This window comes from Miniopterus schreibersii, assembly GCF_964146895.1.
Source record: "Miniopterus schreibersii genome assembly, chromosome: 6".
NCBI lineage: Eukaryota > Metazoa > Chordata > Mammalia > Chiroptera > Miniopteridae > Miniopterus > Miniopterus schreibersii.
Genome location: NC_138107.1, coordinates 89,968,636 through 89,991,572, shown reverse-complemented (window position 1 = coordinate 89,991,572; position 22,937 = coordinate 89,968,636). Strand labels below are relative to the sequence as shown.

The 22,937-nt window shown below is 62.0% G+C and overlaps 1 protein-coding gene across 1 annotated transcript; it reads left to right on the top strand.

Annotated features, from left to right (window-relative positions):
* Window positions 1-8,098: 8,098 nt before the first annotated feature.
* Window positions 8,099-22,117, top strand: UNC93A (unc-93 homolog A). The gene is made up of 9 exons (XM_081140419.1): window positions 8,099-8,159; window positions 8,667-8,803; window positions 9,870-10,051; window positions 10,989-11,218; window positions 12,892-13,017; window positions 14,116-14,324; window positions 15,320-15,455; window positions 16,450-16,581; window positions 21,439-22,117. Exons 2-9 carry the CDS (start codon window positions 8,717-8,719, stop codon window positions 21,702-21,704), a joined length of 1,368 nt encoding a protein of 455 aa, XP_080996545.1. The 5' UTR covers window positions 8,099-8,159; window positions 8,667-8,716; the 3' UTR covers window positions 21,705-22,117.
* The last annotated feature ends 820 nt before the right edge of the window (window positions 22,118-22,937 follow it).

The window sequence follows — 22,937 nt, the reverse complement described above, 5'->3', positions numbered from 1 at the left end:
CCCCTTCCTGCTGCCCAGCGTCCCCGAGGCCCCTCTTCCTGCCCGTCGTCTCCTCTCGGGAAGGTCACCTCCTAATGTGGTGTCGAGCACAGTGCCCGTCAGCTGGTGTGACATCGCCCCCTAGAGGACCTCTTCAGCATGTGACCTCCTCGGTTGTCACAACGACTAGGAGCCGGACGCGAAATCCCTGGAAACCACATTCTGTAAAATGTGGTCACGTTGGTCCTTTTCAGTCCTTGTGCCCCGTCAGAGTCAGCAGGCGGCTCTGCGTGAGTCACGTGAGTGAAAACTCGCCAGACCAGCTGGTCGCCCTCAGTCTCACTCCGCCCCTGGCACAGCCTGGAGGCACCGCCCAGACGGGGGGCACTGTCCTCCCCGGGTCCATGGCTCTGCCTTCGCTCCTGTCCCACCCGAGCAAACACAGCTCCTCTCGACTCCCAGGCTCTGGCTGAGACAGGCGAGTAGCCGGGACAAGCGGAACAGGGAAACTGAGACAGTTAACCGGCCAGGCCTTTACAGCCGTCTAGTAAATCCCGTCTTCCCTAACCAAGAACACTTAGGAGTAAATGGTTTACACGTCTCCTCCCCACCAGAGGGTAAGCAGCTTAAATCACCCCACTCAGGGCGACAGCTGCAGAAACCCAGTTAGTGCCACTGGTGCCAACCACGCCCAAGGACAGGAGTTCAGGGAATAAATCTCATTTTAGGGAATAAATCTCATTTTAGGGAATAAATCTCATTTTAGGGAATAAATCTCATCAGCATAAAGCTGACGAATATTCTATTGGGGGCCTCCCCTGAGACCCCCCGTAAACCCCCAGCCTTTCAGCCCCTCAAGAGGAAGGGCCGGTGCGTCTCTCGGGAGCACCCCTGCGCCTTTCCCCTCCCGTCGCCCCCTCCTCCCGCAGGTGAGTCACCTTTGCCTTTCCCTCTCCTAAGCTCCAAGGGCCCTTCTTTCGCTTCTGCAACTTGTTTCCTGAGTCCACACAGTCCAGCTGGCTCACTTCTACCTCTGTAACTTTCTCAAGAAGCTTTTTCTTATAATTTGAGTTCCCGACTGAATTCTTTCTTTGTCGTCCTCAAGAACCGAGGCCTAACTTCGCAGGTAACATCGGGTGCCGTTTCACCGCCAGCGTCGCCGGGCACAGGGTGGTCCACGGAGTCGGCCCTGTGACTTGACCTGAGCTAAGTCCTCTGGGGTGGAGGCAGCGAGCGCCGGGCTCGGGCTCCACGCGCGCTGAGAGTAGACGACTGTAGGAACGTCGGCCTGAGAAACGTCCACACCTGCAGAGAGCTTTTTGTAGGACTTTGTCTGAGCCAAGACGGATGACATGCCAGGGAGCCAGGTCACAAATGCTTCTGAGAACAACAGTTGTGCAATTTCTTCTTTGCATTTGAAGTTAGAGAAAGAAAGTAAGGAAAATTCCAGGAACTGGGAGAGAGCGGGGTGGGGACCGGTGACAGGTTAACAAGGCTGCTGCTCCCCCCATGGCCCTGCCTTCCAGGTTGTCACTCCCGGCATTTCCAAGGTCTGCTAACCTGGTTGCACAGAAACAATGGAAGGGCCGGCTTTGGGCAAACGTAAAGCTTTATTAAAGCAGGCATAGGCCTGGGGCGTGACTGCCCACCATGCCCTGCCCAGCTAGGAGTGTACGACCAGATCACCCTGTGAGGTTACTTTCCTCTGAACACTTTTCCATTTACAACCTTCCCAACAGGAATGTGCTCGGCCGTACGTCACACAGACCTGGACAGAACCACCTCCCAAACAGGAATGTTCCTTGTGCGAGGAGGAGTCTGGAGGCGGCGGCCCTGGGCTGGTGCAGGGCTCTCACGCCTTCCCCAGGGACGGGCTCCTCTGCCCTCCCTGACGTACCTGAGCAGCTTCCCCCTGGGTCCCGGGAGAGGAAGGGGCCGGGGTGCAGAGTCCCAGGAGCACCCCAATGACAGGCCGACTTTGAAGGGCTCCTTGGACACAGCTGGTCATGACCACCCTTGCCTGGAGGGAGCTGAGAGAGCGTGTGTTTCGTGAGGGCGCAGTGCCCCCGGACAGCTCCGAGGCGGCCGGTTAGGGAGGACAGGGCGCTGAGCAGGCCTCCGGCAGCGGGTGACACTCACAGTCCCCCACTTGCAATGGGATGTGGATCTGAGGACAGCAGGTTCCCCAGGCCCAGCTCCTCCCTGGGGACTGGGCTTCCCTGCGCCCCCGGTGACAGAGCCCCCGAGACGCGGGGTCATCGGACCCCTCCCCTGTCACTCAGGACTAAGCCACCCATGCGGACTTCAGATGCTTGGAGGTGGCTACGTGCGAGGCCTCACCTTCCTCACCTGTCGTTTTCACCACCTGCATAAATAGCATTATTCCTGTTTTACCGGCCGGAGAACTGAGCTCAGTTTTGGTACCTTACTGCCAGCCCTGCACGGGGGTGACACCCGGAACCTGGCGTCGCCACCACGTGCCCGAGACGCGGCCGTGCCCGCCCCTCCTCTCTGCCCCTCAGTCCTGGGCCTGTCTATTGTCATCCTCGCGCAGGGGACATTTATTCAGGAACCTGCCTTTGTGAGCGTGTCCCCCCTCTCTGTGCCCCCAAGAGAAGGACCAGCCCAGGAGCATGGTCAGTGGAGGGAGCAGCCGCGCCTCCCCCGCGGCCTGAGCTTGCTGACCGCCCAGGGCTGCTCTGCTCCGCGCCCCTTCCCCTCGGCTGCAGCTGAAGAGACGGTCAGGCCTGAGTTCTGAGCCACTTTGGGGGGTCGCGCCTTCCCCCCGGTGTCTCCTATGTGCACATGTTACCAAGTGTCCGTTCGTTTCTCTCTTGTAAATTGGCGTCTGTTAGAGTTTCCAGCTGAGAATTTAGAAGGTACATCACCCGGGTCCACTGCCCAGGCCACGTGCATTGTTGCGTAGAGACGGGAGCCCAGCATCTTCCTCCTTCCCTCTGGGTGGTGGGAGAACATGAGATTGTCTGTCTGACGTAACTGGGAACGAACGGCTAAGATCAATACGCGGTTATTCCTCCCTCCCCGTCGACTGAGCGCCTGCCGGAGCTGGAGGCCCCGACGGGTGACGCGGGGAAGACGCTGCTGCGAGGTAAACCGAGGCACGGCAGAAACGTTAAGTTTATTTTAGCAAAAGCCGATTCAAATGGGGCAGCGACAACCAGAGAGGCTAGTTGTGGGCAGTCGTGGACAACGGGAGCCTGGGGCACAACCCGCGGAGACTGGCTGCAGCCAGAGTCACGACATTATTGACCGGCTGTCCCGAGGGCCCGCTGGCGGTGGTCTGTCCGCACGCAGGCTTCGGTTCCTTCACCCTGAGGCCTAGATCGTTCCGTGTACGCGGCTGTGGTGGCATCAGGCCCACCTCGTTCTAGCAGCCGCTCGTTTGCTTAACCTGACGACTCCCCGCTTTGGGTCGCCTTCTAATACGCGGCCGGTGGACCAGAGTTTTGGTGTCAGTGCCTCTCCCGGGTGCCGTCGGGGCCACGCTGCTCTTGTCTCAGCACGGGACTCACAGGCTGTGATTTCCGGTCCGTGGGAGACTTGTTTTTTCCTGCTTATCTCCTTTTTCATCGTGTTCTGCCTCTCCAAGCAAGGCGAGCGTGTGCTGTCCTGCCCACGGCTGGGAGCTCCGCTAAAGGCGTTTCCGAGAACACGGTGCCCGCGGGGACCACAGCCAGGGCCCCAGGACACCGGCCAGCTGGTATCAGATTTCAGAACACGCGGACGGGCACTGGCCTGCTGTGGCCAAGTGACCTGTGTGTGTTTCCTGCGTTCGCCGCGATGCCGGCGCCGGCCGGGTGCAGCGCGGGGGTCTGCTGGGCGGCCCGCTGTCCCGGCCCAGCCGGCGGGGACCTGAAGCCGGAAACCACCTCAGCAGGAGCGCCCGGGCGGGAGCCCCAGCCGTGGCCCTCGAGGCCCACGGGTGACACAGGTAAGGAGCCCTGGCTCTCCGTGTTAACAGAGAGAAAACCAAGTCATGAAAAGGCAACGAGAAAAAGGCCTTCACACTGGCGATGAAGACGGTGGTGGGGCCTTGGAAAGCTGTCCGCCTCCCGACGTCTGCTCCGGGAGGAACCCCCCAAGCCAAGGTTACCTGCAGGCCTGTGGCGGGTGTGCCGGCCCGGGAGTCGGGAGGAGGGAGACCCTGGGCGGTGAGGACCCCCAGTCTAGGCCCAACGCTTGGCTGCCAGCTGGGCAGCGAGGAGGACCCGGCACGGTCCCTTCCAGGCAGGTTCAAGGGCAGCCCCGGTTCCAGGTCAGCGGCAGAATCTGAAAGTTATCAGAAGCTGCGCCTGTCAGAGTCGGTTCGGTGAACCTGTGAAGATGGACAGTGGAGCGGTAACTGTCTGCAAAGGAGACTGACCAGCAGGGGCGCCCGCACGGTCGGGAAATGGGCTTGGGCTCGGGCTTGGCCACGGGTCCAAAAGCCATCTCGGTGGCTCTCTCATCACACGTCAGTCGTGTCCTGGGGCAGGAGGCGGACTCGGGCCAGCCGACCTGGGACGGGACGTGCCGGGAATCCTCCCTTTCAGCAGGAAGCTCCAGCCCGGACACTGAGAAGGGGGTGGACGGTCTCGCCTGGAAGCTTCACCGACCCGAAGAAGCCGGGACCTCATGGATCTTTGCGTAAAGCGCAGAACGCCTGAGGCCGCAGACTCAGCCGTAAACCAGAGACTTACTTTGAAAGACGTAAAAGATGGTACGAGACGTGGGACTCGTTCGAACAGAGGCAAAGCTCTGGAGTCCTAAGCTCAGGCCCCTGCACCTGGACGTGAAGTCGGAGCCTCAGAAAGTCACTCAGCCTCTGCCCGCCTGGCTGATTTAAATTAATTCAAATTTTTTTAATGACTTGGATGCCTCCCTCTCTGCCTGGGCTGTCTTTTCCCACGTCAGCAGTCACCATCTGCCTGTCTGTCTTCCGAACGTCCGCTCGTATCTCGCCGGCCTGAGCGAGGAGGTCGCGGCTCGCTGTTGGCGGGCCAGTCCCGTGACTCCCCGCAGGCAGGTCCGCGCCGGATGGATTCACCCCGCGCTCTCAGGCCTCTGACGGGAGGCTGGGCGCGGACGCCCGAGGTGAGAGAGCCAGTTCCCGCGGGAACCCGTGGAGCACGTGGACGCGGGTGATGGCAGGTGCTGGGCAGAGGACGTGGGGAGCTCCGTGGAAATGGGGGCGTCACCAGCACCGACGCCCTCACGGGAAATTCCTCAAGGCAGCGCCGTGTGAGTGGCGTCTTCCCGGGAGAAACGAAGCTGCCGCTCAGACGGCAGGCGGGTTCCCAGCAGACACCCGCGGGGGCCAAGGCGCCCGGTCCGTCCCCGGGACGTCGGGCAGGGACCCCCCCCCCGGCTGGGAGAGGAGGCGACTCTGAAGGAACCGTGTGCCTCTAACAGTGAGGGAGCGGCGAAGGGAACAGCAGGGATGGTGCGAAAAGCCGACCGGGAGGAAGGGAAGGACGAACGGCCCGTGGGCAGGAAGCGGCGCCCGCTCTCCCTCGGGGCAGGGAACGCACAGCACAGCTCCCAGAGCCCTCCTGTCACCCAGCAGGGCGAGGGCAGGGCTGCTGAGCGCGAGGCCTCGCCGCCGGAGCCCTGCCTGAGGCCGAGTTCACACGGTGTGCTCCGCAGTCCTGGCCTGTGGGTTTCTTCCCCGGCACATGCTCGTGGGTTCAAGACAGGAGAAGTGTGTTCGCTGTAGTTTTGCTTCGGATTCACAAAAAACTAGGAGCAGCTTAGTGCGGATGCAGAGGGGCCGCTACAGATAAATGACGAGACTTCCCTCCGGCGCACGAGCCACAGAGAGGCAGACGCCGGCCTGTGTTTAATACCAAGGGGGGCCGGGAGTTCTGTCACATTGAAAAAGTGAGTAGCAGAAAAAATATATAGAATAATTCCACGTATATTAAAAAACACTTGTATAGCACTTAGGACAAACTAGAGCGAGAGTCGGAGGTGGGTGTTGGGGACAGAGGTGGGTGTCGGGGACAGAGGTGGGTGTCTGGTGCCATCTCTCCCCTCCCTGCTCGAGGTCCAGACTCGACTGGGGCCGGACCAGCCCCCTCTGCCCCGACCCCCCCCCACCGGCCACACTCACTGTGATTTGCTCTTGTGAGTCACAGACTCTTCCTACCTCAATCCTACTTCAATCCTATTCCGTCTGGGCGGGGGGGGTCGTCCAGGGCACCGAGTGTCCCTCAGGCCTCAGCTCCTGCCGCCCTGTGGAACCCCTTCCTCCCCTGGGCTGCGGCTCTTCCAGCCGTCAGAGCCTGGGGGCCCGGGTCACGGTCCCTCTCATGTCACAATGCAAACACCTGCCCCCTTGCCTGGAGCTCCGCCACTGTGAGGTCAGGGGTTCAGGGGCCGTGGCCCTCAGAGCTTCACGTGTGGTCCCGTCCCCAGCTCCCAGCACCCCCCCCGGCACCCAGCACATACGAGCTCCACGAACGAATGAACAGCACCCAGGGACGTATGTTTGAAGGACGGCCCAGCGACCCCGCAGGAGAAGCCCTGCTGGGCACAGGCTGGAGGCCACAGCGCAGGCCACTGCTCGTGGGGCAAAGCGGGTCGCCGGCCTGCGCAGCCGCGAACGCTGTGAGAGGAGGCGGGACCCCAGGGCGAGCCGGGGTGCGACCGATTGAGATAGAGATGAACCGGGCGTCCCGATGACGGTACGTTAATGGATCGTCCTGATCTGAGTGACACCGAGGGTGCTGTGCGAGCCCCTGGACGTGACGGCAGAGTCGAATGTGCCCCGGCTGAGAACTGAAAGCCAGTTAAAAGGAAAATGTGATTTTTTTCCATGACCGTTTTCTGAGTCAAGGTCATATTGTAAGTAAGCTGATGTTCTGTGTGGAGAGTTTACAGAGAGATACAGACCTTCCCAACCGTGCAGGTGAGAAATTAATGAAGAGAAAACTCATGCAGAGAACCACCCATCAGAGATCCCGGGCTCTCCAAACGGTGACGCTCCCGAGGCAGGGAGGCCCCCCTGCTGGTCCCGCAGAGAGGGGGACGGCTGTGGGGACCGAGGAAGCCACCTGGGTGTCGCCAGCCCTGGGACACGGAGCCCCCGCCAGGTCAGTGCTCCCTGAGCCCAGCCCGCCCCAGGTGAAGTGGACCTCAGGTGGGTCTAACTCGGGCTGGTCCCCACCAGCTTCTTCCTTCCTAAGAACTTGGCTGTGGGGCTGTCGGAGTTCAGGGGCTCAGGCCTGGAATGTAAAGAAGAAATGAACAAGCGGGTTTTCTCACTAAGGACACACAGCAGAGGCTGGACAAGGTCACCTGTCTCATCAAGGTCGATCCCGGTCATGCCCATCAACACGCCTTCACCTGGAGCTTAGGAGGCGGCCATGGAGGGAACAGATCTTATCTCCGGTCTTATCACCCTGGGAACAGATCTTATCTCCGGTCCTATCACCCAGGGAAGCTCCAGGCCGCAGAGCCAGCCCTGTGTGTCCCTTGGAACAAACAAGCCAAGAGGCATGTTCTCCACCGGCTACCACGGAAGCGAACGTCACCACGGCTGCCCAGGAGGTCACACACTGAGGAGTCCTGGGAGGTCACACAAGATTTCCTTGTAAAAATATATTTTATTTAAAATCTACATGATTTTTAAAATCTATATTCTCTCTAAAAAGGTGGAAATAGTGCACAGGTGTATCTCATGGCAAGAATGTTGATCTGAGTGACACTGAGGGTGTCCTCTCCTCCCACAATTTCTACTGTCCAGAAAGGGGCCTGCTCCGAGTCTCCTTACAGACGCATTGCATGCAGGTACACGCGTGCATGTATGTACAGGTCTATATTCATACATGCCCGTCCTGTTTGTGTTCAGAAACCACACAATAATTCCCAACAGAAGTCTTTTAAAAAACGTTCCCAGTCAATCACATCAAGCTCTCCTCCAGCCTGGCTTTCTGCAGCTTCCCACAATCTTTCCCGGAGTTAACAGTCCCAGATAAGCAACTGCTGAGGACAGGAACTTTCAAACCAGCCGGGCCACTTGCGCCAGATGTTTCGCAATGATTTCCCAGGGACCTACTGACTTGCCAACAAAAGCAAACCGGGATGGCATCCTGGCTGGCTCTGCATTCTGACAGCTCCCAGATTTAAGAAGCCAGGTTCTCCAACAGTGATTAGAGCCGAGGCGGCCACTGCACTAGGTAAAACCCACAGAGGATGGGGTCGTGGGGTTAGGGCCAGTCTCCGAGGCACCGACACTCTGGCCCCGGGCTCCTATAGTCACGTTAACGCTTCGGAAGTTGACATAATTTGTTCCCTAAGACTGAAGTTCATTTCATGTTCTGCAGCACTGACCCTTTCTGTTGGTGGGGAGGGGACCGTGATGGGTCCATACGGTGCGGATGTACAATATCGTATCCTGTGTGCTTATGTTCTGTAACATGAGCCATTCCTTCGCTGTGAGGGCCACATCTACTAGAAGCGGTAGGCAAAAAGCCTAAGGACGCCAGGCTAAGCCCTGGCCTCTTGCCTTGTGGGACGTGGCTGTGGGTTGCAGCAGTTAAATGAGTAACACTGCGCTGCTTTATGGTGTCATAACAGCCAAGTTCATTAACTCCCAGAAACCTAATGACTAAGCCTCTAACTCACACGGGAGGACAGGGCTTCTTGGTGCAGACTGACTCCCGGGCCCGGTTGCGCTCTCGTAGGAAACTACAGTCCGCGTGTCCACAGATGATTGACGCCGTCCGTCAGAACAATGGACAGAAGCCTGCGGAACGTGCTCGTGGTCTCCCTGGGGTTTCTGCTGCTCTTCACGGCCTACGGAGGCCTCCAGAGCCTGCAGGTAAGGCCCTTGCGCAAGGCCCTCTCGTCGCCTTGGCCTCCGGGAATCCCCGTGGCCACAGACGGCGGGGAACGTGGGATTGCTCACTGTGCCACTCACCCCCCAAACCCCTGGAGCAGCAGTGGCTTGGACATGCAGGCCCACAGGGGTGGGTCTCACTCCCAGCCCAGCGCAGTTGCACAACCGAGGGCGTGTAGCTGACCCTTGGACCAGGAGAGCAGGCCTGGGCTGCTGCCGGATAAGATATCTTTGCCTCTGGGTGGTTTACAGGAGACCAGGAAGAATCCCTGGATTCTCTGTGCTCAGGGGCAGCGACGGGAATGTGTCAGATTTCACTAGACCACGTAGAGTCCGTGAGAGTGGACAAGTGGTGTCTGCCTGTCACCTCGGGACGGGGCCTGTGCAGATGCATCCCCGGCACCTCCCACCCTCCCCAGGCACCTCCCATCCTCCAGAGCCCACGTGCTCCCCTCCCCCCAAAAACGTCTCCCCGACTCCACTGGCCGACCTAAGTGCCCACCAGGCCCGTTGCTGGTGTTACCAACACGCCAGCTCCCACCGTCCCTGAACCACAGCCCTTTCCCGTGGCTCAGCCTCCTCCCCTCGCCCCCCCTTTCTCCCTCTGCCTCCCCCTGACCTGCCTGGTCTTCCTTCCTCTGACAGGCGAGGTAAAAGGACAGGGAGACCGTTCTGGTTTCCGACTTGACCTCTGGTCACTTCCTACCAGGCTGCACCAGGCACTCAGCTCAAAAATGACAAAAATGTGGAGAATGGAGGTCGGCGGCCCAGAAGGCCGCTCTCCCCTCTGACTCCGCAGGAGTCCCTCCCGCGGGGCCTGGACACGCTCGTCCCAGCGGCCTCGCCTGTCCTTGGAGGACAGCAGGTGTCCCAGGCGCAGGAGGCCTCCCAGGCGTCCTCCCCCGGCCCTGCTTTCCCCCCGGAGTCGCTAGCCGTGGTTTCCTTCGCCGCCCGCGGCTGGCGGCGAGCCCCCCCCAGTCGGCCTGCCGGGGCAACGAGCCCCGTCCCCTCGGCCCCGTCCTCCCGAGCGCTCACTGTGTCCCCACAGAGCAGCCTGTACCGCGAGGAGGGCATGGGGGTGACGGTGCTGAGCGCGCTCTACGGCGCGGTGCTGCTCTCGTCCATGCTCCTGCCGCCGCTGCTCATCCGCATCCTGGGCTGCAAGTGGACCATCGTCGCCTCCATGTGCTGCTACGTGACCTTCTCCCTGGGCAACTTCTACGCCAGCTGGTACACCCTGCCTGCCGCGGGCCCGGGCCCGGGCCTCCCGGGCGCAGCAGTGGGCGCACCCTTCGCCCTCGCCCCAGCCACCGCCCCGGCCCCGCTTTACAACGAGCTCGGCTTCCCCAGGCCTCCCCTCGGCTTCTGCGCAGGACCCTGCTGCGGCCTTCCCCTCTGCTGTCCCCTCTGCTGTCCCCTCTGCTGTCCCCTCTGCTGTCCCCTCTGCTGTCCCCTCCTCCCCGTTCCCGCACTGACTCCCCCGGGGCCTGTGCCGGGCTCCCTCTCGGTGCTGGGAAGTTTTACTGCCCCAGGAACAATGAGGAGACTCCAGGATGCCCAGGGCAGGTGCCAGGGGGACCTAGCAGAGGGGACCGAGGGAGGACACGCTCGTCCCCCCGCAGGCAGTGGACTCGGCAGGGTGGGAGCCCGGCACCCACCCTGCGCTCTGCCTCCTCCCTGAAGGAAAGGGACCTCGGGGACCAAGCTCTAAGCTCACGGGCCACGCGCCCTGTTCCCAGGTACGCCTGCCAGCCTTCCTTGAGGGACACTGCTTGTCACCCAGGACACACTGGTTATGACAGCCCCACAACCTTCTGGCTGGCGTTACCACGGAGGTTCACGCAGAGTGTCCGTCAATGGCTGTCACCTGCCGAGCTGTTAGGGACACCTGGACCCGCCCCCTCTTGCTGGCGATCCCGGCTCCCAGCTCAGGGCCGTTGCCCTCAACACAAAGGAGGCCCCGGGTCTCGCAAGTGAACCTGAACCAGACGAGGCGCAGACTTTGCTCGTGTCTCCGAGTCTAACGGTGGTCAGGAGGGGACAGGCCCGTCCGCCCAACCGGTCCACAGACACAGCAGTGCTTCCAGGGGGCCAGGCCTGAGGCCTCCTCCCCCGCGGAGGGGGGCGGAGGGGACGGCGGCCCCTTACGTGCGGGTCTTCCCGACAGGTACACCCTGATCCCCACCTCCATCCTGCTGGGCCTCGGAGCGGCCCCGCTGTGGTCCGCGCAGTGCACCTACCTCACCCTCGCGGGGAACGCCCGGGCAGAGGCGGCGGGCAGGCCGGGCAGGGACGTGGTGAACCAGTACTTCGGCATCTTCTTCCTCATATTCCAGTCGTCGGGCGTGTGGGGGAACCTCATCTCCTCTCTGGTGTTTGGCCAGAAGCCCACACAAGGTAAGAGGAGACGGCCCCACGGGGGCCCCGGGAGCGTCTCTGACCCCCGGCGAGCACGCCCGCGTTTCGGGACTCGCGCGGTGATCACGTGGGCCCTCAAGGCGCGGTTCTCCCGCCTGCGCCTCGCCTCACCTGGCTCCCGGCTCCTCCCCGGCGGTGCTGTGGGCCGGAGGTTCCCCGACTCTGAGCCTCCCCTCCCCTGGGGGAGCTGAGGCCGCCACCCGGGTCTGTGGAGTCAACACTGTCCTCCCGATTGTCCGAGAACAGGTTCAAGTGACCTATTTTCCCCCTGAATTGATCCGCTGGCCAGTGTTTTCTTTGTTTTTGTTTTTGTTTTTTTAAATATATCTCTATTGATTTCGGAGAGAGGGAGGGAGAGGGAGAGAGAGAGACAGAAACATCAATGATGAGAGAGTCATTGATCAAGCCCACAACCCGGGCATGTGCCCTGACCGGGAATCGAACCCTGATCGCCTGGATCCTAGGTCGACGCTCAACCACTGAGCCACGCCCGGCTGGGCCAGTGTTTTATTTTATTATTATTTTTTACTTTTTTGTTCCATAGATTTTTAAGTTGAACTGATCAGAGTGACATAAAGTCACACAGGTTTCAGGTATACGATTCTACAGCACATCGCCTGTGTATATTGAGTTGGGTGTTTACAACCCAAGACTAGTGTTTTAAATGCTCCACCTGAGACCACTTATTCCTGAACTGAAGTGAGCACTTGATGACGGACGTTCTAGGGCACCTGGCCCAGACCCCGGGCGAAGCGTGTGCCTGTCTTACGCCTGCACCCTTGGGTGCCTGAGGATTTAAACCGAGGGCCTAGGACATGAATCTCTTTGATTCTCACAAGAAACCTTAGTCAACAGGGGAAAGTGCTGACTCTCCTGACTGTCACGGGACCACCCCCAGCCCCTCGCCCTGGCCCTCCAGTCCGTCCCGTGTAAAGTCCTGCCTTTGGGAAGCCAGTCAAATCCTTCTTCCCCGTTTTCTCATGGGATGTGATGTGATGTGATAATCCACATTTTACTTCTTTTTTTTTTTTAAATACATCTTTATTGATTTCAGAGAGAGGAAGGGAGAGGGAGAGGGAGAGAGAGAGAAACATCAATGAGAGAGTCGTTGATTGAGCCCGCAACCCGGGCATGTGCCCTGACCGGGAATCGAACCCCGATCGCCTGGATCCCAGGTCGACGCTCAACCGCTGAGCCACGCCAGGCCGGGTCACATTTTACTTTTAACAGATAGGAAAGTAACCCTCAGAAAAGATAAGAAACGGCCTGTCCCAGGCCATGGAGCTGGTACAGATGGACCTGAGTGAGAACCCAGCCATCCGGACACCCCTTCTAATACGTGTTCTTTCTCTTTGATTAATTTTTAAAAGTTGAAAATGTTCATTTATGTCAGGAAACGAATTTAGCGAGTAACCAACATTTAAGGCACATTTGCCCAAACTGCCCTAAAATCAAGCATACGGACACGGACCTTAGGGGAAATGGACTTTGAGACACTTGGTCAAACGAGCCATGTATTGTGACCTTGAGCTATTGTGACGCCCAGTTTGGGGTGTGTCCACCCTCCTTTCCACCGGCACGTTCGTCCCTCCCGTCCGGTATCCTACGAAATTACCTGTGTTCTCACGTCACCTGGCTCCTCCCCTTCACAGGGGCCATCCAGGAGGAGCAGCTCCTGTCCTGCGGGGCCAGTGACTGTGTGATGGCCACGGCGCCCACCAACCACACCCAGAGCCCCTCCCGGGAGCTGATCTACACCCTGCTGGGCATCTACACAGGTATGTGCTCACGGCCCCGGGCGGAGTTCGCGGAAAGCAAGACCCAGCTCCTTCCTGGGCTGGAAACGACCGTCTCCCCACGTCCAAGCAATGTCGCTGCTCAGAAAGGCCCCCACAGTGCGTCCGGCTGAGCGAGCTCAGGCGTTTCATTGAAATCATGTGCAGCCAACCCTGTCCTCAGGAGCAGTCAGGCCACGGACACGGGCATTGCCTTGCTCCGCAGGTGGCCTGTGAGCGTCCCCAGCAGCGCCCCCTGGTCCCCGCTGCGTGCTCGGGCCGCAGCCGGGCCCCACTCACACGTCACGCCCAGTTCCCGGCTCAGGGAGGCCCAGCACCAGGGACTGAAGTCGAAGTTCGTGAGAAACAGATGCGCACGTGGAGCCTGGAGACGCCGTCTCCTGTGGCTCGATTCCCGGCTTGCTTGTGGGTCTGAAAGCCTCTTTCCCCTCAGCAAGGCCACGTTCCCCCAAAGACCAGAAAAACAGGAGGGGAGGAAAGCGGACTGGAGGGCAGAGAACTCTCTCCCTGGGGCGACTTCCCGGGGCTGCCGGGCTCCGTCCCCATCACGAGGTTCCCCGGAGCGCGGCCTGTTGCTGTGCAACACCCGCCGTGCCCGGCTCATGCCCTCTGAGGAGGTTCTGGGCCACGGGCAGCTCCGGACACACCCCTGCCTCCTAGTAAGCACGTGGCTCCTGCACCTGTGACCCGCCGCTCACAGGCTCCCTCCGGCTGGCACCTGGGTGGGGGGCGTGTCCCAGCGGGATGCTCAAGGCCGCAAGGGGGCTGTGCAGGAGGAACTGCGGCCACTCAGTGGGCAGCGGACGCGCCGTCCCACGTGGCTGCACACTCCAGGCAGTGAGGGGGGTTCGGGAGAGTGCTTTACGGTGACGCGCCCGAAGCGCCCGTGCCCAGGCCTGGTGGCCGCGCGTGCAGGAACCCGGGGCCACATCGGAGGCGCGAGTCTGGGTCGGGGCGGCCGGCGCGGTCTCGCCTGCAGCCCGCGCCTGAGGTTGCCCGTCGCCTCCGGGAAGGGGGAGGGACGGGGCCACGGCCCGGCGCCGGGCCCCCACCAGCCGCGCTGGCCGGGCCTCCTTTCAGGGAGCGGCGCGGTGGCCGTCCTGCTGGTGGCGCTGCTCCTCGACCCCGTCGGCGACGCTCCGCGGAAAAGCGAAGGCGCGGCTCCGTCTCTTCGGTCCACGCTGCTCTCGACGCTCCGGCTTCTCCGGGACCGGCGCCTGCGCCTGCTGGTCCTGCTGCCCTTGTACAGCGGCTTCCAGCAGGCCTTCCTGGCCGGCGACTACACCAGGGTACCGCGGGCCGGGCGGGGGCGGCCCCCAGCTGACCGAGTGACCCCCAAGTAGGAGCACTTTATCTTAGAGCCGTTTAGGTGGAAGGCATGGCAAGTTCCCACGCACCCCTGTTCCCCACCACGGGCCCCCCAAACCCCCCCCACAGCCCCCACACCAAGCCCCCCACAGCCCCCCAACACCATGCCCCCCACAGCCCCCCAACACCATGCCCCCCACAGCCCCCACACCAAGCCCCCCACAGCCCCCCAACACCATGCCCCCCATAGGCCCCCTCACAGCCCCCCCCACCAAGCCCCCCCCAGGTCCCCCCACAGCCCCCCCACACCAAGCCCCCCCAAACCCCCCCCACAGCCCCCCAACACCATGCCCCCCACAGGTCCCCTCACAGCCCCCCACACCAAGCCCCCCACAGCCCCCCTCCACAGGCCCCCCCACAGCCCCCCCACCAAGCCCCCCCACACCAAGCCCCCGCCACAGCCCCCCTCCACAGCCCCCCCACACCAAGCCCTCTCCAGAGGGTGTGTTTGTGGCCATCTGTGAATCTGCACCCACACGTCCTAATCACCCCGAGTCCCTGGCTCACATGGGGCCCCTCTTGGTGCTGGACACCCTGTGTGTCTGGACAGAGGGACAGTGACGTGCCACCATTCCTGTCACACCAACTGTTGCCCAGCTGCCCGGAGCTCATCCCCCTCCCCACCGAGGGGACCTGCCCGACCCCCAGGAAAAGCTCGGATCGGCCTGTGTAAGGGCTGAGTAGGCCGCTCAGCCCGTCCAGACGTCTGTCCTCAGGGTCCCCGCCGGCTCTTAGGCGGGCAGGGCTGTCCCACAGCATCAGCCCCGCCCTCTGCCCCCGGAGCCGGGCTGGGCAGAAGGCTCAGGCCAGTTGAGCAGGACAGCTGACCCCAGCAGGACGCGTGTCAGCAAAGGACCCAGCGAACCGCGAGGAGCGCTGGGCCCGGGGAGGCTGTGACGCCCCGTTCCCCCCACAGTCCTACGCCACCTGCGCCCTCGGCATCCACTTCGTGGGCTACGTGATGATCTGCTTCTCGGCCACCAACTCGCTGTGCTCGCAGCTCTACGGGAAGGTGTCCCAGTTCACGGGCCGGATCGCGCTCTACGCATTCGGTAGGCGGACCCTCGCCCACCTGGCTCCGCGGGGCTGGCGCTGGGGGGTGCCCCACTGCGGGTGGGGCGACGGGGCCGGGGTGGGGCCAGCGCAGGGTTTCGTGTAGGCAAATAGAGGGATGCCCTGACCGCGGGGTGAGGCTGTCTCGGTCCTTGGGTGGGGGGGGGAGTCAGGGGCGGCTCCCGAGGGGCGTGACCGGCAGTCACCTGGTGCGTGAAGATCACCTGGTGATCTGTCAGAGCTGACCCACTCCCAGCTCCCCACACGGCACCTTCACGTGTCCTGGGAGGGGGAGAGGGTCAGAGACAGCGTGAGGTGCGAGAACTCAGGGTGTAACGAAACCGCGGCCGGCTGCTGGTCAAGGCCCAGGGGTCTCTGTCAACAAGCCCACTAGGGCCACGTAGCCGGCATGTCCTCGGTTCCATCCCTACGCCACCCTGTGGAGGAGGCTTTGCAGTCGGGGAAACTGAGGGACAGAGACAGGTAGTGACTTGCCCCAGGCCACACAGCCTCAGGCGGCCAGCGGTCTCCGGAGCGTCCCAGCTGCTGTGTCGCTGCATCCTGGACGCACAGGGTCAGCAGAAACACGAGCCATTAGGGTAAAGTCGGGGGCTGAGCCCGGCCTCCCCTCCCTCCCCTCCCTGCCTGGAAGACCAGCCTCCAGGGTGGGCACACCCCTCCCATCTCCCAAGTGGAGAAGCCCTTGGCGCTCTCTGCCTGGACCCTCATGATTTGGGCCCCTCGGCCCAGGCAAGACCATGTTTCCCTCTGCGACTCTTCGCCCCCCTGCCCGGCGGCGAGGAGGCGAAAGGCCAGAGGTGAGCAGAGTTGCGACCAGACTGCGAAGCGCACACACCGGCCGCACCGTCAGCGCCAAACCCGCCTGCAGAAAACAGCCTGGTGCATTTCCAGGAGACGCTGCTCGCGCCCGGAGGCGACGCCCAGGGTGCCGGCATGGCCCTCACCTCCCACGGTTCCCCCCCTGCCCCGCAGGTGCGGCCACCCACCTGTCCTGCATCATCGCCCTGCTGCTGTGGAAACCGAACCCCGAGCAGCTGGCCGTGTTCTTCGTGTTTTCTGGCCTCTGGGGCGTGGCCGACGCCGTCTGGCAGACGCAGAACAGCGGTGGGTGCACAGCACAGGGACATCCCCGCTCGGGCCCCTAACCTGGGCAGCCGGGGGGACTTGGTGAGGGTGAGGACCCGCCGGCTCGGGGGCCCCGGGGAGACGTGGAGACTCGCCAGCCAGGAGAGCAGAGCTGGGAGCCAAGCAGACGTCACGGACGTGAAGTGTTTCCTCTGAGCGTTTATTCAGGTCCACGGTGTGAAAAACAATCGGCCCAGGGCACGAGTCCCCGTCCTGAGAACCACGGTTCTCACGCGAGGAGCACTGTGACCTGCCCCGAGTGCCCGGGGCTGGCACGGGAGGGCAGAGGTCCACAGGGCAGAGGAGGGGCGGGGCCGTCCCGGGTCAGCGGGATTGCTGGCTGCCTGCAGGGCCGTGGCTCAGGAGCCCGAGAGAGCAGAGGGGGCCAGGAGGGGAGACAGCAGGCTTGTCTTGGTGATCTTGTGGGACGTGAGGCCACGTGGCAGGACGCGAGGAACACAGGAGAGGAGAGGGCAGAGGGCCTGGCCCTGGGAGCCGGGGTGAGTGACGCTGGACTGTGGGAGCCTAAGGGCCAGGGTGGAGGTGCAGGTCCACGTGCTGTGGGAGGGAGATGCCCGGGGACTGGGGGCTCTTCCGCTGGGCCGGGAGGACTGGACGGAGGCCACCGTGACCCACGCCGCGCAGGACAGCCAGGACGGCCTTGGGGGGAACCTGAGTGGTCAGGGCAGGAGGAGAGGGCGGCCCCAGGCCCAGGGAGTCCCCTGCGGCCCAGAGCCGGGAGGCTCAGGCAGCCCCATGGGCACCGGTCGTGTCAGCATCACCCATGGGACTGGAGTGTCAGGGAGGCGCCGGTGGGTGCTGACGGGTCCTGCTTTCCACAATAAGACGAGAGGGTTTCGGAGGGAGCCACTGGAGAGAAGGGACCGGGTGTGGGGGCAACCCACGGAGGACACCGGGACAGCACGGCTGCCTTTGGGTGGAGGCTGGAAATGAGGGGTGAGGGTGGGCGCTGGGCCCCGAGCTCCCCGCAGACCCGTCCACAGCCTGGCGCGGGAGGGGGGCTGATGGGGTCCCCGGGAGGCCGCCATCCGTGCCCCTGGAGATCTGCAGCTGGTGAGGTGCCCAGGGCCCTGGGCGCTGGCTTCGGCGCGGAAGACAGCGCTTCCCGAGTAGACATCACGTCCGCCTTTACCCGGGAAGCACCCGGGGACAAGAAACCGGGCACGCCCGTCCCCAAACAAGCCAGGAGCCCACGTTTCCAGGACGGAGGCCTGGCTGCCCCCCTGCACCGAGGAGAGTCATGCCCATGACCTCACCGGCCGTGGGCTCAGGTCCCTGGGCGGCTTCTTCCTTAAAACAGCTGAGAAAACATCTCCGAACAGACCTAAGGCTGGTGGGTTTCCAGGGTTTGGGTCCCACGATCGTTTCCGCTGGCTCAGGGGCTCGGGCGGCTTTCCCGAGGCTCTGAACCAGGTGACACGTGGTTGGCTCAGGGCTGTAACTGGCGCCTGGGTCAAGGTCCACAGCTCGGGGGAAGGAGCGAAACTCCCCGCAGCCAGGCCCACGACTGCCCCACAGCAGAAACGCGATTCGGGGAGAGGGAGGCAGAGGCTCCCCAGCTTTCCTTGGCGCGGGAGTTGTAAGCCCCTGGCGGCCCGGCCCTGCGGGAATTCCGCCCACCTTGCCGGGTGAGCACGGGGAGGGCGTCCCTCAGCACCCGAGGGGCGTGAACGAGGCCGGCGTTTTACCGACCGCCCCGCCCGCCTTGCTCCCTGAAGCGTTAGCTGGCGTGCCTGAGCTCCCCTGGATTTTAAGCGTATTTACGCACACGAGCCAGGAAAGGGAATGGGGTGGGAGGCCGCAGACCCTCTAGGCAGCTGTTCTGCGGGAGTTTCACACGACTGCAGTGAAAATGTCTGGCTTCCTCCCCGAGACACAGGGGTAACTGCCCGGTTCTCCCTGTCCCGTCGTGGGCGAGAGGCTCGGCAAAGCGACGTGAGGTCCCTTGAACGGCTCGGATAAAGACTCGAAGAAGGGATGCTCGTTTAAAACGCATGATTTCTGGGGTTTTTTGTATAGATAAAAAGTAATTTTTTTTTCAGGGAAAGATCGGTTGTGGGGAAAGCTGTTATTTTCATACATTTGAGAAGCTCCTCTACTGGCCGTGGTTTCAGCGAGAAGTGATGTTAAATAGCCAGGCTCCCCGGGCTCCCCAAGAACTCGCCACCCTACGCTGTGACGATGTTTTCTGTATTTTTTAAAAGTGGAATTTTTGCGTAGCTTCTGCCACCTCTCAAGGGCCCCTCACTTGTTTTTTTTTTCTTTTTTAATATATTTTTATTGATTTTTTTAGAGAGAGAGGAAGGGAGAGAGAGAGAGAGACAGAAACCTCAATGGTGAGAGAGCCATTGACCGAGCCCGCAACCCGGGCACGTGCCCTGACCGGGAATCGAACCCCGAGCTCCTGGATCCTACGTGGACGCTTAACTGCTGAGCCACGCCGGCCGGGCTAGTTTTTGTTTTTCTTAAGGGGCGAGTTGGGTTTCCAGCGCTATTCTGGCTGAACGTGAGCGTCTCTAGGAGAATCCGTGCGCCCCACTCGGCCAGTGGCTGAGACGAACGCACGTTCGGGCAGTTTTCCCTGCTTTTCCGTCTTCCGTCTGCGTCTGGCACTGATGGGCGGGTGGGAGGGAGGACCCGCCGCCAGCTGCCGGGCGTCTCCCGCTGGGCTCCGGCCCCTCGGGCCTGGGGGAGTCAGCCTGGGCCAGGGCTCCCGTCTGTGTGTTCGCAGTGACGGGTCCTGAGCGACGGGCGCCGTTGCCACAGCAACCCTCACGCACCAGCGCGCTCGCTGCCCGTCAGATGCAGGGCGTCCGGCCCAAAGATGCTCTCGAGCCCGTCAGCCGCCAGAGGGGCCGTTTTCTGGTTGACGGACGCGGAAACCCGACCCCTCCTGCGCCGGGTTCACTGGCCTGTCGCCTCCAACCAAGCGAGGCCGCCCGGCCACTGTCCCCGCCCTGCACCCGAGGGTGGGCGTCAGCGCCGGGCACTGCCCCCGGGTCTTCCCGTGAGGATGTGGGGCAGCGGGGCCGAGAGCAGGCTCTTTTCGTCTTAGGTAACTTTTGTATTTTGCAGTCACTTTAGATTTAGAGAGAGGTTCAGAGCCAGTGCAGAGAGCTCTGTTTCCGTCCGTCCACCGCGTCCCCTCGGTCACACTCACAAGCCTGGGGCATCGTCAGAACGAGGTAGTTACCGGGGTCACGGCCTAAGTGAGGGTCAGACCTTCCTTAGGCTTGTGCAGCTCCCAGCGCTGTCCCGCTGGTCCCGGGTCCCACCAGGGCCCACCAGGGTCCACCAGGGTCCCACCAGGGCCCACCAGGGTCCACCAGGGTCCCACCAGGGCCCACCAGGGTCCACCAGGGTCCCACCAGGGCCCACCAGGGTCCACCAGGGTCCCACCAGGGCCCACCAGGGTCCACCAGGGTCCCACCAGGGCCCACCAGGGTCCACCAGGGTCCCACCAGGGCCCACCAGGGTCCACCAGGGTCCCACCAGGGCACCACGTGGCATTCGGTCCTCACAGCGCCTGAGTCCGACCTGGGACGTTTCTCGTTTTCTGTGTTGCCGTGAACCCCACGCTTTCGAGGATACGGTTCGGTTTGCAGGCTCCCCCTCACTGGGGTGTGTCTGATGTTTTCCTCATGACTTGGCTGGGGCTCTGGGTTTGGGGGAGGGAGACCCCAGAGTGCAGCATCTTTGTCACCACATCGTCGGGGGCGCCTGGCGGCGGGGGACTGCTTGCTGATGTGTGGCCTTGACCACCCGTCTCCCTGGCACCTGCCCGGCTTCTCCAGCCAGCCTGCTGCCCTTCCTTCCACTCGCCACTTCCAGCCAACAGGCAGGGCACCCAGTGCCCACCTCCTGGGGGGTGCACATAAATCACATGTAATTCTTCTGTAAGGGGTGCTTGTCCCTCCCCAACTTTATAATTTATTTATTTTTAATCATCACCTGAGGATATTTTTCCCATTGCTTTTCAGAGAGAGTGGGTGGTGGGGGGAGACACAGAGAGAAAGGTCGATTGATGTGGGAGGGACACAGCGATGGGTTGCCTCCCGCATGCACCCGCCGGGCCCGGGGATCCAGCCTGCAACCCAGGTACATGCCTTTGGCTGGACTCGAACCCGGGCCCTTTAGTTGGTGGGCGGACGCTCTAACCGCTGAGCCACACCAGCCTGGCTCCCTGCTCTACTCAGCGGTGACTCACCCACTTACCTGCACAGCAGGACGTGCCGGTCGCAATCCAAGGCTGCGCGGCTCGCACTGCTCCGCGGTGGCCGTCGGGGGCTCTCGCGGGGGACGCCTGTGTCCTGGGCAGGAGCCCTGTCTGCTTTCCTAAGCCGGCACCGCTCACGGGCGCCCGTGCTGACGTGTCACGGATCCTGTCTCTTATTTACGGGACGATTCCTGTCACCGTTCTCCGGGCTATAACCCGCCGCATACAATTATTCTGTGTTTTAAAAAGAGAACGGTCTGCCCGGCTGGGTGTGGCTCGGCGGCTGAGCATCAGCCTAGGACCCGGGAGATGGAGGTTCGATTCCCGGTCGGGGCACAGGCCCGGGGTGCGGGCTCGATCCCCAGTCGGGGGCGTGCAGGAGGCGGCCGATGGATGACTCTCATCATTGACGTTTCTCTCTCTCTCCCTCTCCCTTCCTCTCTCTGAAATCAATAAAGAGATATTTTTTAAAGTAAATAAATAAAATAAAAAGGGATTTTGCTGAGGGCGCTGGGCGCTGGGAAGGCAGAGCTCTGTCGGCGGCAGCGGAGGGCTCGCCTGGGGCCCGGGCGCCGCGCTCAGGGGCCTCTCCTCCGCAGTGCTCTTCGGCGTCCTGTTCGACGCGAGCAAGGAGGCCGCCTTCGCCAACTACCGCCTCTGGGAGGCGCTGGGGTTCGTCATCGCCTTCGGGTACAGCACCTTCCTGTGCGTCAGCACCAAGCTCTACGTCCTCCTGGCCGTCCTGTGTGCGGCCATGCTGGCCTACGCCGCCGTGGAGGGCCTGGAGGCCAGGGCCCCGCCCGCGCCACGCCCCGTGGAAGCCACAGACGTGGCCCAGGGTGGAGAAACACAGACGGAGATGTGACAGCGTCCCCGAGGTCGCAAGAGGCGGCCGTTTGGAAGACGTGACAGTTTTATTTTTTTACCTATTTTTTCTATCCGGCCAAGTTTTCAGTCGGCCGTCTCCTCAGGACGTGGACACAGTCAGCCCACTTCAGGCACAAAGAGAGAAGCTCAGGGTGCGATCGGCCGACGGGAACTTGCTGAGAATCACGGGATCCGCAACCTGGACTTGCTTTTGTGTCGTTGCTGTTGTTTTTAAGAATCGGAAGCCTGCTTAAAACAAGGCCGTCCGGCACCGCGAGGTCACAGCGTGGCGTCCGGCCGGCCACTGACCGCCTCCCCCAGGCGTAGAGGGACAAAGCCAGGCCCGAGTTTATGCTTCTTGAAACTTATAGGGGATGAGTTTCTAAATAAATAAAGTTATATTATGAACTTACCTCTTGCCATATACTTTTATTCTAAATACTCACCTAGAGAGCCCTGGGGGGGGGGGGGGGGCTGTAGGGGGAATAAACGGTGATGGAGGGAGACTTGACTTGGGGTGGTGAACACACAATACAGGCTACAGGTGATGTGCTGTGGAATCGGGCACCTGAACCCTATATAATTTTGTTAACCAGCGTCACCCCAATAAATTCAATAAAAAATAAAAATAAATACTCACCTAGATCACACACAGGAAAGTCATCACCTGGAAGATGAAGCATGTCGCAGACCATTGGAGGCCTCTGAGCAGGTGACAGCGAGTTAGACCGAAAACACGACTAACCTGGACGTGGGCGTGTCCGTTACCTGCGGTCAGCAGGTGAGCCGTCAGCAGTCTTCCTTCCCCGTCGTCTTTAATGGCCGGAGCAGCTGGCAGTGCCACCCGCTGCCTCTTGCTGAGCTCTTTGTTCTCTCTGTGTCTCTGCGCCCTCGGGGACCGTCTGGCCGCGGGCCCTGTGGTTTTCTCCTCCCCTCTCAGCCCCACGGGCCTCCTTCCCCGGCACCCCTCAGTCTGAGCTCTTCCCCACACCTGCCACCCGTCTGCGGTTTGGCCCGGCCTCCGCCCCAGCCCGCGCTCCCCCAGGGCTGTCAGGTCGCACTCGGGTCTACACCCGTCAGTGGCTCCCGTTTCCCACGAGGCGAGTCCATCCGTCCAGCGCAGGGGGCACTAGGCGGCCGCCGGGCTCCTCTCAGGGGCGCTCTTCCCTCCAGACTTTCGCTCACAGCTTCCTGGGCGTTGGGGATGGCGGATGGTGGGCGGCTGAGGGAG

Bases quoted from the DNA above. Each gene is read 5' to 3' on its own strand.
- UNC93A (XM_081140419.1), top strand. From the start codon at position 8,717: ATGGACAGAAGCCTGCGGAACGTGCTCGTGGTCTCCCTGGGGTTTCTG. The intron at 14,325-15,319 runs GTACCGCGGGCC...TTCCCCCCACAG, and splicing joins TGGCCGGCGACTACACCAGG to TCCTACGCCACCTGCGCCCT. The intron at 16,582-21,438 runs GTGGGTGCACAG...TCTCCTCCGCAG, and splicing joins CTGGCAGACGCAGAACAGCG to TGCTCTTCGGCGTCCTGTTC.